Source organism: Poecilia latipinna, unplaced genomic scaffold (genome assembly GCF_001443285.1).
Source record: "Poecilia latipinna isolate Pla-1442-1.1 unplaced genomic scaffold, P_latipinna-1.0 Scaffold573, whole genome shotgun sequence".
NCBI classification, from domain to species: Eukaryota; Metazoa; Chordata; class Actinopteri; order Cyprinodontiformes; family Poeciliidae; genus Poecilia; species Poecilia latipinna.
Window position 1 is genome coordinate 184128 of NW_015113189.1, and position 13878 is coordinate 198005.

At 38.2% G+C, this 13878-nt stretch overlaps 1 protein-coding gene across 2 annotated transcripts in view; it reads left to right on the forward strand.

The window, feature by feature from the left end:
* arhgap23a (Rho GTPase activating protein 23a) overlaps positions 1–13878 on the forward strand; it is an 89898-nt gene that overhangs the window by 10060 nt on the left and 65960 nt on the right. The window contains exon 1 of one of the 2 annotated variants that reach the window (XM_015041921.1): positions 9352–9667. The exons of the other annotated variant lie outside the window; for it this stretch is intronic. Within the exon in view, the coding sequence (XP_014897407.1) occupies positions 9614–9667 (54 nt within the window). The 5' untranslated portion in view covers positions 9352–9613. Of the gene's footprint in view, positions 1–9351; positions 9668–13878 lie in introns of those variants that run through there. 2 annotated transcript variants of the gene reach the window in all.

Sequence of the window (13878 nt, forward strand, 5' to 3'; positions counted from 1 at the left end):
CAAATTTGGGATTGGGCCCCAAAATTTTTTTCCCTGCCCCCCCCCCCCCCATGGCTTACAAAAAGCTGTCTGGTTGAACGATGTGTGTGAGCAAAGAGGGGGGAGGAGGGGATTCTTAGAGACCCCCTGTTATACTCAGCCCCGGCTCCAGACGAACAGGGGGGCGGCGGGGGAATCAACTTTTTTGGGTGCAAAATGAATCGTAGCTGGACATAGACAACAACACCAGTAGCCTACAAGGTACTTGTTAACAAGCATAAGGTGCTGTATTGATATTAGCTAGTCATCTTTTAGCTAACATTACCTGCATCCATCAGCTTTACTCAACTCAGTCTGTTAGTTTGGGGGTGTTATGGCCCCTGGCCTCTTGAGGCAGGCTCCCTTCTCATGCAGGATCAGCTGTGAGAGCACATCTCCCTGATTGGCTGTCTGAAGGCTGCAGGAAAGCAGCTACACCATTGGACCAGCAGAGGATTGTCAAGCCAATCAGATGTTGATGAGGCCCACCTGCGCCCTATAAACGGCTCCTGAATCATTCCTTTAGAGGGGTAGCTAGTTTGAAGAGATTCTGTAAAGCTGTCCCCCTTGTTTGGTGTTAGCAACGGCTTTAGGCAGTTTGTTTTTTAACCATTTTGTACAACTGCTCTGTCAATTTTTGTTGCTGCTTGTTCTGCTAAGTAGCTTGACTGCTTTAGTTTAACTTCACAAGCTAGACTCTCGTGTTTGGGAGGCTTGGTGCTCCCCTTAACATTCCCTTTGTGTGTTCCCTGTTTCCCCCTTTTTGAGTTTACTTTGAATTGACTTGTTTGGACCTTTTCTAACTTTAATTTGCACCTGACATCCTTGAGTTTGTTAATCCCTTTTGTTTTGCATTAATTGGGTTAAATTGTATATTGTGAAACTTTCTTTTGTAATAATTTTACGTTCCACTTTTTTACTCTGGACACATCTTGTTACCGACCCTGGACCCCTAGACCTTGGGGGTGTAACAAGGGGGAAAAACTGTGAAAAGTTCTTTGCGTTTTGCTGGTTTGCTGCCATGATTCTGACTCACCTGCGTAGCTCCGCACAGCAGCGGCAGCAGGTCTCCTTCACAGCCGCACAGGTGTAAACCCAACGCTAGCGTCGTAGCGCTCATGTTGCGTTTAAAGGCGGCTCGGAAAAACGGATTACGACATGTTAACAAAGGATTAAACAGTTTTAACTGCTGATAAAAGTGACAGAGGACACAGATATGGGAAGTGTGAGATTAATTTCAGAGATTATTTTTTTTTCCTCTTGCAAATTTTCGACTTTTAGAGCTCAGAAATTTCCAGGTTTTTTTCTAGACGTTTTCAGAGATTAATCTCAATATTTCTAAGTTTTTCCTCTCAAATTTTAGACTTTGGAGCTCAGAAATTTTCAAAAATGTTTCTAGAAAATTTATCTCAATAGTTTTTGGCAGGTATTTACTACTCTTTTCCAACAATGGCAATAACTTGCCGTCGTAAATAACATCCTTAAAGTCTGTCGAGAAGGTGCAAAAAACAAAAACATTCTGTCAGATTTTAGATTTAGGACGTTCCTGACTCACCACTGACCAGCAGAAAGGTCTGATTTAAATATTTCCACTTGCATCAGTTGGTTTCCCAAAAGTGCGTTAAGGATACAACTGATCCATCAGAGTTATTTCCAACAAACCGCCCCATGAGGAAGCAGAGCTGTGAAAGGTAAAAAGGCCGCCTTGTGAAGAGGCGGCCAGCAGGAAGGAAACCCACTGAGCTGCTACTGGAAGCTGCAGACTCTGTTTACTTTATCACTCTGTGCGTCTTCATGGAGATTGAGGAGAAGAGAAAAGGTGGACCGAAATGTGTGCCAAGCGTTTATAGTAACGACGGGCATTTATAGCAGCAGTGGGATTTCTTGGATGTGATTCATCTGTTCTCTGTCTGGAGTTCCTAATAATGAGCACATTCGTCGTTCAGGACAGTCTGGTGTTTTACCGGGGTTGAATCAGCGGCCATTTTGCAATAGGCGACACCTGAATGCCCATTGCTGTCCGTATTTGTCTCGGGGTATTTCCTCCTCTTTGTTCGTTTAGCTAAATCTTTCCCACATGTACATTTCTAATCGGTTCTCTCCATGTTGAGTCATGCCAGAAAAAAAAGACTGGAGGTTCAGGAGTTCATATTTTTGGATGAGATATGGTTCTGTGAATAAGTGATTGCACCCGTTTCTCTGATGTTTGCCAAACAAATCGAAGATAAACACAAACTGTCGTTTTCGAAGTAATTATTTTAGATGTTAAGAGATGAAACCCAACCAGCCTGGTTCTTTGTGAAAAGTAAAATGTTTCCCATTGTTTAGGAAGTGCATTTAAATCTGGGATTTTCTCTTCCTTCTATAGTTAGAATATTTGTTCAGATGAAATCCGTTTATCAGATTAAAAACTAAACACACTTTTCATTAAGCCCACATTTACGTTCACTAAAATATTTTTTAATGGTCTGATGTAATATTCTAACTTCAACTGTCATGCTTTCATCATAAAGGCTGAAAATCATCATGATTAACAGGAATAAAGGCTTTAAAATGTCTCAGTGACAACATTTCTGACAAAGTTTCATAAATTAAAAGGCTTGTCAATAATATTCTGATTTATTGAATGGATCTTGTACAACATGAAGGAAAATGTTTCAACTTTGTCGACATTCTCAGCCTTTTTTCTTGTTCTGACTTTTACTAATTGGGGAATCAACCATTTCTTTCTGGGTTTCAGGTCCAGAATATCCCCAATGACTCCGATAGGGCTCGTTTAGGTCACCATGACGATAGACTTTGACTAGACTGTTCTAGAAAAAATACTGTAATGTGACAAAATGTAAAAAAAAAAAAAAAAAAATTGCCCACAAAGGTCTGAATGTAGAAGTATAAAACACAGAGTTGGATAATAAGTAGTAAGTTGAGTATCTTTGTTATGAGGGTTAGGCTATTTATCTCTACTTTTTACTTTTACTTGAATGAAAATATGTTTTCCACAGTAAAATCCAGAAATTTTACTTTAAGAGTAACAATCTTGTTTTAACCAAAAATTCACCAGACAGTTTTTGTTAAGGTTTCATAAGTTTTAGATTGACAGAAACTCATTCTTTTGACTTCTTTTGTAATTATACTATTTATTTTGGCTTTTAAAATACCAATATTTCCACAGAACTTATAGTTTGATCCATCTGTTGATGTAATTTTTAAATATTAAAAGATTTGATCGGTTTCTCACATTCTTACATACATAGACATTCTTACCAAATACTTTTTTACTCTTGGACGGCTGCGTTTTACTTTTACTTGAGTAGAAATATGTTGAATTAATGCTACTCCTACTTGAGTACAGTTGTTTACTTTAAAGTCTGATCCTGGGAGTTCGGTTTGAAGTTTTTCTTCCCGTCTGGGCCGAACTGGTCAGCTGTTTCCCTCCTCTCATGCCAGTTGTCCAACAAGACAAAGGAGGCTCCTCTTTCGCACAGGGACCCAGAGAGGGGGGCTGCAGCGCCGCTTAATCCACACAACGACTGCAGCTTTCTGCGACATAACCTCCTGTGAGCCTCCAAGCCACACAACCTCTGACAAATCACTGCAAAAACACCAAATCTAAAGTGTTTTTGGTCTAGTTTCTAGTGCAAATATCTTAGAGTAAAACTAACATATAGGTAATTTTTCAGCAAGAAGATGAGCTTGTTTTAAGTCAATAATTCCTTAATAGTTCCACTGGCAGATTATTTCACTTATAAGTAGCACTTTTTCTTCAATATTTTTGACTTAAAGCAACCCATATCTAGCTGTAAAGTACTTTTAAGATATTATCACTCCATGATACACTGCAAAAACAGTGCCATTGTTTTTACAGTGATACACTGAATGTCTTGTAAATGCTTCATTACTCTGCAAAAACACAAAATCTTACCAAGTATTTCTAGTCCAAATATCATTGTACACTTAAAATAAGACTAAACTAACTCAGAATATTTTTCAGTAAGAAATCGGAGCTTGTTTGAGTCAATAACTCCTTAACATTGATGAAACATTGCTTGTTCCACCAGCAGATTATTTCACTTATAACATGGAAAAATATCTTGTTATAAGTGAAATAATCTGCCAGTGAAACTACAACCATTTTTTAAAAATATTTAGGAATTGTAAAACAACTCGTATCTTACTGAAAAGTTACTCATAAGTCAGTTTTGCTTTATTTCAAGTGTAAAAATACTCGGTAAGATTTCATGTTTCTGCAGTGTGCATGCTAATGAGCAAGTTTCCTCTTCTTCTAACACTTTATCTTCATCTGATATCTCTACCCAGCTTCTTATTACATCTGCAGCTCCTCCAGAAACAGAACTGCTTCCTGTATCAGATCAGAGAGAGGGGGAAAACGACACCGAAGCTTGGCAGAGGTTTCACATTGTGTCCTTTTCCCTCTCATTGCTCCAGGAAAATCTTCATTAAATGCCACTGTATCAAGAGGTATAGTGTGGCCTGCTTGAACAGAGAGCTAAGTGTTGGAGGACTGTACAGACGTTTGCGGAAAGGCAGGCTTAATAACATGAGGGAAGTGGAGTGAAACGGAGGATATCTGAACGAGGAAGCCTTAACGAGAGACGGGGGAGTAAATGGAGTGATCACAATTAGTATCTCACAAGATCTGGGAAGTGGCCTAGAAAAATACGAGGGATGCCCAGAAAAACTGTCTTAACCAGGTCAGAAAAGGGAGGCGGGATGACAATAAGATGACGGCTGTTTATGGGCTGTGTGTGTGTGAGATTATGTAATGAGTTGCAGTCTCTGGATGCTTCCTGCTCATCCCCAGCCGGCTGTGGCCCTGGAGGGGGAAAAGGATCGGGTCGTGTCGCCTCACATCAGCATCATCAGACCGAAACGCGGTGCTGACTCTGTAAGTCAAGGGGGACGTACCCAACACCCCGAGGGTGTGTGTCAGAGAGGAAGCCTGACCCAGAGACGCAGCGAGAGGGGCGAAGTGAGCAGTCTAGTGACAGAGAGTCAAGTCCGAACAAAAAAAATCTACAGAAAATAAGTGAGTTTGAAAGATCACAAGGAGATTTAGAAAGAAAAATATGAAGAAATAAGGAATGATTTAAGATTTTTACACTATAAATTTAGTCATGGGAGCAACATAGTTAGCAGTCTGGTGGCATACAGTAATGTCCAAATAAAAGAAACGTTCGGAAAACGTGAGTTTGAGAGATTTCAATCAATTTTAGAATCAGAAATATAAAGAAACACAAAGTGATTCAAGACTTTTACGCTATAAATTTAGCTATGATCCAGTATCAATAACAGAAATCCCCCTTTGCTCCCGTTTTGTGTGGGAAAGATGTTGTATCTGCATCTAATTTAGCAGATAATGTGAACAACAACCCACCAAAAACAGAAGGTTTGAGTAAGATCACAAAAAGAAGATAAAAGCTGATTTATGTCCAGCAATATGAAACCGTTTGGCTGCAAAAAAAAAAAAAAAAGAGCCTGAAGAGTCAGACTCCGAACAGAGAGGATATAAAATGTCCATCTGTGGCGTCCCCTCACACTGTTTGACCCCTGAAAGAAAAGGCAGCTTTGTGATCTCTCTTCGTATCACAATTCAGTCCTTCTTAAACCCAGGATGTGTTTTCAAATCCAGACCACATGAGATCTCTGGCTGAACTGCACAACGTCTGGCAAAAGTAAATCTGTTGAACTTTTCCACACCGTGTCAAAGTGTGGGAAACCTGCATACTGTGTGTAAAACAAAAAGACTTAATTAACTATTTATGTGCCTTTCCGAAGACAGCAGGTTGAATTGGGTTTTAATTAGTGGCGTCAGAATAAAGGAGGTTTTATACCTTACAGTGCGACAGAAACTGACTAGGTTCTGCAAGGAAAGAGACTGGAGATGAAAGCCGAGTCAGCAGCTGCTCCTCTTGGATCACTATGGAGCTAAATTGAGGCCAAAAAGTTTGTTGAAAAGAAAAAAATTAAACTGAAGAAAAAGCTTTGAGTGACCTTTCCTGTTTTATCCATTTTTCACTCCACGCTGTTGTTTTTTTATTTGTAAGCAGCTATGAGACGTGGTGGGGAAGTTACTGAACATGCTGTTGCTAGGTAACCAAAGTTAGGGGGGGAACTTGAATCTGAAAAATAATTTTGAACACTATTCTTTGTTTCACATGTCTTTTTTTCAGTTTCAAAACTTTTTTTAATTTCAAATATTTTTTTCAAACTTTTTTCAAAATATCTTTTGGTTTCAAATCTTATTTTCAGTTTAATTTTTTCAATTAAAATTTTTTATTTAAAATTTTTTTCACTTTGAACTAATTTCCAAAGTAGTCTTTTTTTCTAACTTTTCAGTTTTACAAATAAGTTTTGAAACTGAAAAATGTCTAAAATTGAAAAAAGGTTCAAAATTACGTTTCAGATTAAACTTTTTTTTTCCAGTTTAAATTTTTTTTATTTGAAACTTTTTCAAAACTGAAAAAAATGTTTTGAAACTGAAAAAAGATTTGAAAAAAATTGAAAAAAATGTTCAAAACTCTATTTCACATTCATTTTTTTTATTTCAAACCTTTTTCACTTACATTTTTTTTCAACTTTCTAAATATTTTTTTTACTTTTTTGAAACTGAAAAAACAAACTCAAAACTCAACAAATATTTGAAATAAAAAAAATGAAACTGAAAAAAATTGAAACAAGACAAAAAAAATCTAAATTATGTTTATTTTTCAGATTTTAGTTTTTGTAGTTTAATTTCTTTTTGTTTCAAATCTTTTTTTTCAAGTTTATCTTTTTTTATTATTATTAATTTTGAACAAACGTCATGGCCCCAATATAGCTCCATAGATTCCCATGACTCCTCTCTGTTTCGCCAGTGTTTGAAGTGGTTCTGTCACCTCTTGCGGTAATGGCAGCCACATGGGCCTCCATCTTTGATCTGATAAAGCAACTCCTTGTTTTTCTTTTAAAAAATCTTTTCTTTTTCTTTCTGCTCTTGTTTTCACCCACTTGACATAATAGCTGGGCAGCCATGAGGATTATTTATAGTATGTCATGTAGTGTAAATTCTTGGCAGCAGACTGAAGTTCCTGTTCTGGTGGTGAGTTAACTTCCCCTCCTGACTGTGTGTTGATTCATGGACAGAATTTATTCTCAGCACGTCTCTCATCACTTTTCCGAGAATGTATGAATTTTTTTTTCCTTTGGTGTCTTTTTAAAGCTGTTCTGGCTTCTTTCTTTGTTCAGCCCATTTTCTGCTCCATCCATCTGCTTATGATGAGTTACAGTTTATGGGTTGGTGGTGGGAGTCATTGTAAACCTAAAGTTATGTCTGATACGCCCAATTTCACAACCATGCGGTTTCTTTTGTAATATATCTTGAGTTATGAGGCCGATCAGTGTGAGAAGATTAGTCTCTCTGATTTATTTGAAAATTAAAATTTAGCTGAAATATTGGTTCTTTTGAGGACTTAATTTAAACAGAGTTTGTGGGATTTTAGAGCAGCTGCAGAAAAAGCATTATGGGATTATGAGGATGTTTTCTAATCCTTTAAAGATAATCACATTTTATTAAAGTTATTATTATATGCAACATGTTTCTTAATAAAGCAGGGTCTTTAAACAGAGCTGGCCCAAAGCATAAGCAAACTAAGCAGCTGCTTAGTGCAAAAAGACATTTAACATTTAATTCTAAGTCTGACACTAACTGAGAGAGAAGGTTACTAAAGTTATTTGTATTAGTTAAATGGTAGAATAATTAGATAAATGTGTGTTTTTAGCTAATTTTAACTCGGATATAGAAAAATGTGAAAAGAAAGTTCAGCCTTGAACATTTTTCTTTGTTTTTGCACAGTTTTTTGAAAATGTAATAGTAAATATAGTATTAACTATTCTGTATTTTGTACAAGAGTTGCACATAGTCACATATGTACACATATTATAGACTCCCATAAAATTTGGATATACATTTTACTTACTTTACTTCTTTTTGTATCAAGATTTTTTTTCAGTCAAGGTTTCTCAAGTTACGGTATTTTGTTACTGTGGGGGAAACCATGTGTAAATTTTCAATCTAAAAGGGTTTAATCTATAAATCTGGGTAAAAAAAACAAAAAACAAAACAAAACAAAAACAGAAGAAAATTCAACATTTATGAGAACAACATTTTTGCTCGAAATAGAGAAGTTGTTATATTACAACATTGGGACTTTACCTTTAAACAATTTATAAAAGACCAGCTTTGTCTGACTAATTAATAGTTAATTTTGCAAAACATTGATCATAGATTAAAAAGCATTTCTGTGTAAACTCTGAGTTGCTGAGTCTTGAACTGAAATTCTTGTTTAAATTGCATTTTGAATAACTATTTATGAATAATAGAATATACAATGCTTTAAATTTAGAGGAATTTAAATGGAAAAATGTTTTTAAGCAGAACTGGCCACACCCAATCACTACCTGAGTTTTGAACTCTTTTCAAGATTTCACAAGATTTTCAAATAATAGAAAAATAATTTTTTTCAAACCTAATCATTAGGATAAACAACACAGAAATAAATATATTATTATATAATATAATATTATAATTAAGACTAGTTTTGTGAAATTATTAAAAAAATAAAAAATCTTTTTAAATGATAACGTAATGAAAAAAAATTACTCAACTATTTTTACTACTACCAACAATATTTATGTTAATTTTGCACATTGAGAGTTGGTCATTTGTCTTGAGGAGTTTTGCTTTGATCTGATGCTATAAATAATAACAATAGAGCATTTTTTTCCCCAACATATAGAGCGAAAAGAATGCAGGAACAGAAATACTGCACAAGCAATTTAATCCCAGCAGCTCCTTTCACTCGGGTTTTGGTGCAGCCAGAGGGAGCCCGCACGCTGCAGCTCTGCAGGGCGGAGCGCACTGATTTATTCAACGCACCCTCATGCCGTTTGGTTTCTGTCCTCAGGCGTCAAAGGAACCGCTGCTAGAAAATGGCGTTTCCGGAGAATAATTGCTATAAAAGCCTTTCAAATTCAGTTCTTAGAAATGTTGCCTCTCCCGTGTGAATCCTGTTTTCTGAAGACAATCCATTCTCAAGTCTATAAATACTACAGATGAAGCAAGATTACCAGAAGTGACTTCATTATTGTTTTTTTTGTTTTTTTACACTTTTCATCTTAGTATAAACATTTATTTCCGCCCTTTTTCTTACGCTTTAGACAAACTCCTTTCCATGACTTTACTTTGAAGGCCTCCTCTCGTCGCTTCCTGCGTCCCGAGGCCGCCGCTGCCGTTTTCCAGGCAGGGATTTAGAAATGCACAACTGATGCGGTCTGGCGGAAAGAGAAGAAGAAGAGGAGGAGGAGGAGGGGGAGGCAGGGCAGCGCAGTGGACGTCCCGAAAACAACGGGAACAGAGTTGGGAATTTTTTTTTCTCCCCCCTTTCAGGAGGAAGGAAGCTGGAAAAGTGTTGAACATATAAGTTTGGGTCTGAGCGGGGCATTGTTCAGTTTCAGCTCCCCGAGCTGCCTCTCTTGCCGCTTGCGCTGCAACAAAACTGCGTCTCCTCGTTGCAGCAACAACACTTTCTGCCGTCCAATGAATGGAGTTGCTTTCTGCCTTGTTGGAATACCACCCTTCTCAGAGAACAACGTAAGTACCCGCTTCTGGTTCCGTCCTGCTGCTGGTTGTGTTTTGGACACGGCGGAGCGCGGCGCCGTGGTTTGGTCAGAGAGCGTGATTTCCTAAGAGGCTTAACTAACTCCAGTTTACTCAGCCGCTGTGTACACACGCTCATCGACAGGCTGCACAGAAACCATGTGTTTGAACAGAGTTTTTCTGCAGTTTTCAATCCGCTGTTGTGTTGAGAACTGGTCCAGAGGTTTTCCACCCGGTTTGGGTCAGCCTTTTGTCTCTGCCTTAGGAGGCAGGCGGGACGTCCCGAACTGGGATGCTGCAGGCGTCGATCTCTGGTTTTCGGTTTTTAACATTACATAACATTAGGGATGGGCGATATCACTAAATTTACCTCGATAACGATATCGACAACGGACGATATTTCACAATATTTCCTAAGAGGCTTTACTATTAACTATCTTTTTTAAACTGAATTTGGCTAAACAAATATGTAAATTCAAAACTGAGTTTTTTGTTTTGACCTATACCAAATATTAAGAGAGGGCAACATTGACTAAAATACATAGGAAAGCAGAAAATGTTAGCAACTGAAATTGAGTTAAATTTGGTGGTAAGTCCCAGTTTGATGCCTTAATTTGTGAGGGAAAAAAGAGCAGTGATGATCTTCAATGTTTGTTTTACTGAAACAACACTCATAACTACCTGTTTTAATAGTTAAAACACCAAATATACAGAAATATGCATTAATAGGCACAGTGCAAACCATTTTAACCGTCAGAAGCTAACATCTAGAGTAGTTACTTCTGCTTTTAGGGCTACAACCAATAGCATTGTGCCAGGATATTTCAGTTTCCTTTAAAATATTTAAATATGCTGTATGAAAAATCTGCAACTAGTTATATTTCCTGCAAATAATTTGGTGTTACATTCCACAGAAAAATCCATGATTAGCTGAATCAGTCAATACTGAACTATCTTCTTTATTAGCTGGATTCTCTACATTTTTTGCATCATAATTTGTACCTGGCACCCCTAAACTGTCTTTTGCATCTTTTTTTATTGTAAGATGTGCAGAAAGCACCACTTACTGTAACAGCACAGTAAAATATGCACTTACCTGATGAACATTCCCAAATGCTTCATTTTCCTCACCGGATTAAAACGACACATTAACATTTTGAGTGTCCAACTAATTGGTGCATCTTTATGAAATATTTACTTAAAGTATTTATTTCTCAAAGTAAAAAAAAAAAAAAAAACTTTACTAGAGAGAGTTTCAGGAGTGATCAGTTTATGTGTCATAGTGAAGCTATGAGCCAACATGTCAGCCTGGGCTTTGATGTGCTTGTTGAAGCAGCCATGTGGTTCGCTGTCCCGGCCTGCTGGTGCTTATATATTCTCTCTAGAATAAAGTGAATGTGCGAGGCAGATGCGGAGATTATTTCCTTTGTGTCGTCTGCTGTCTGAGTCCGTTCAGCTGTTTGTTTGTGCGTTTGACCGGGTAAAAGAGGTTATGTTTACCACTCCCTGCCTGTGTGTTTGCACAGTTTTGCTGTAATTAGGATTCTGTCTGTTTTGCTTTCTGTGTTCGTCAGTCACCTCCTTTTTATCTGTTGTTGCAAAGTTTGTCCCCTCCAGCGAAGAGCAACACTTCCTCCTCTGTGGTCACGCTTTAATTGAACCCACTGTGGGCGCTTTGATTGAGCTGTTCGTTCAAACGCACCAGATTCACTTTCATCTGCTCAACTTTGCCTGTTGGGTAAAGATGAAATGCTTTGTAGGAAACAGAAGCTGTCGTTGTCAATTAGGAAGAAGTTTTCAAGCTTTCTTTCAAAGTAGGGGAGCAACGATTGCAGTTTTCTGTCCCATTTGTGGTATTTTAACGAATAATAACTGTAGTTCGTTTGCTTAGAAAGTCTGGTTTGTTTGTGGAAGTGTGAATGCGCAATTGAACAACCAAAAACCAAACTCTGGTCTGCCTAAAAACCGGAAACTCGGTTTGGTTGAAATTAACTCTGGGGTGGTTTGAATGCATATTTGAATGTGCAAAAACTGGAATCACAAAAATAAACTAGCGTAATGGAAACACACCAATTTTGATTTTGGTTTTATTCAAGTGTATTTTGCAAAATGTTTCTTTTGCATCACACAAGTCATGCTATCAACAATTGGATGTTACTGCTGGTGGAAAAGACGAGGAGGACAACAGGAAGTGGTAGGAGGATGATGGCCTAGCAGGTTTTTTTCATGTCTTAAAAACTTTTTCACGTGTGATATTAATTGCGTTTCTTATTTGATGGAAGCACCGCAGTTTTGAAATTGTGTTTTTTCAACATTAGTGGAATATCAACAAAGTTTTGCACGTTTGTAATGAAAACTGAGATTTTAAGCTGAAGTCATACAGAGGGACAATGACTCACCTCTGAATGGCTAAAAAAAACACAAAAAATGAAGATTCTTGAATGGATTTAAAAACAATTGACGTGTGACTTTAAGCTGCAAAAAAAGCAGGATATCTCTTAGAAGATGCATACTTTTTCCGACAATACTGTGGATAAAGTGGAACAAATCAGGTTAGATGCAGAACAACACAAGAATCTTCCCATGTTTGTTACGAAGTGAGTCGGGCTTTAGGGTGTTGGCTCTTCCTCCAAACCTGTGGAGGAAGCGAGACGACTAGAGCTGTTCTGATGGTGTCCAGTGGGACCTGCATAACGTTGTTACTGGTCCGGCTCTAATGTAGCAGTGCTGTGCTTCATGAGGGAATCAATAGAGGCAGAGTGCAGGGTGAGCAGTGCATCTGATGTCCAGTGCTGCATTGTGTCACGTGCCGCCTCAGCGCTTCGATGATGGGAAACACGAGGCTGTTTTTATGAACGTTTTGCTTCGAGCTGATCCAGCAGATGTTTAAATCATTAAATCAGCTTCTGATCCTGTGCTACACTCTTGCTGTTGATGCGCAAACAGTTTCGGTCTCTAATCTTCCAAAGATTTATGGGGTCTGCTGAGCACTGAGCGTCTCCTCTATCTGATCGTTGCACTGCAGATTTCATACTGCAGATGAATCAGCTGGGCTGGAATCGGTTCTTTCTGTCTTCGGAGATTCCCGCACAGCCTGGAAAAAGAATGGAAAAGTGTGGAATCTTGTTTGAGAAGTTTGCAGATCCTGATAAACATGGATGAAGAAAATACAGTAAAAATGAATCTAACTTCTAAGTAGGAGTGGGCAAAAATATTAATTAATTATTTTCCAATTTGACCATGATTGTTATATGAACTGAGTGTCGCATTTAAAACACCTGGATGTGAAGTTTTCTTCTTCTTCTTTGTTAATTGATGGTTGCACATTTAGCTGTGGGTTCACATAGTTGATTGGCGGCGCTAAGCCCCACCTCCTGGCCCTGATTGGCTATCTGCATTTCTTCAGATAACAGTAATAGCTCAGGGAAAAGGTGGATACAATCTGATTATCTGTCTCATATTGTGCTGTTACGACATGGTGATAGTTTTAAAAAATATGTAAAAATCATATTTTTTTTTAAAAAAGTTAAACACTGTAGCTTTAAATCCCATGTTTCAGTTTCATTTTTCCACTGTTGAGCTGCAGCACCAATCAGACTCGGCCACAAATACCAACTTGCTCTATGTGGGGGGCTTAAAACACAAACTCTGGGAAGTTCACTCGGGGTTGGAGCTGCATGTAGACCTTGTGACCTTGATGCAGGTGCAGGGAAAATTACACACACATGGATGAAAATCTGAGTGAAAATCGTCTCTGTGGAGAGTTTTACTGTTTGGCCTTCTCGCCGTGTGTTTACACGAGGAAGTCCTTGATGCTGTACAAACACGGGGCTGCCAGAATATAGGTGGGCGAAGGACATCAGTCGTCACTGACCTTGTTTACTGTGGGAAGAGGAGAGCAGCTGCTGCAGCGCGGCTCTGAGCAGGCGCTGTTTGTCTAGCTAATGGCTCTTTATTGATTCTCCTCAGTCGGTCCGTTTACTCGGAAAGAGACCTGAAATAAAAAAGAAGTGATGTAAAATTAATCTGTAAGTGGTGCTTAGCAGAAGCATCCAGAAAAGTGTGGAGTTCGGAGTGTTTTCCGGATCTGGTATGTAAAACTGTTTTCCACACAACGAACCTGAATTCCTGAAAATGTGTTTAGGATAAAACAGTTTTATCGTCTGTTTATCTATCCATCCATCCATCCATCCATCCATCCATCC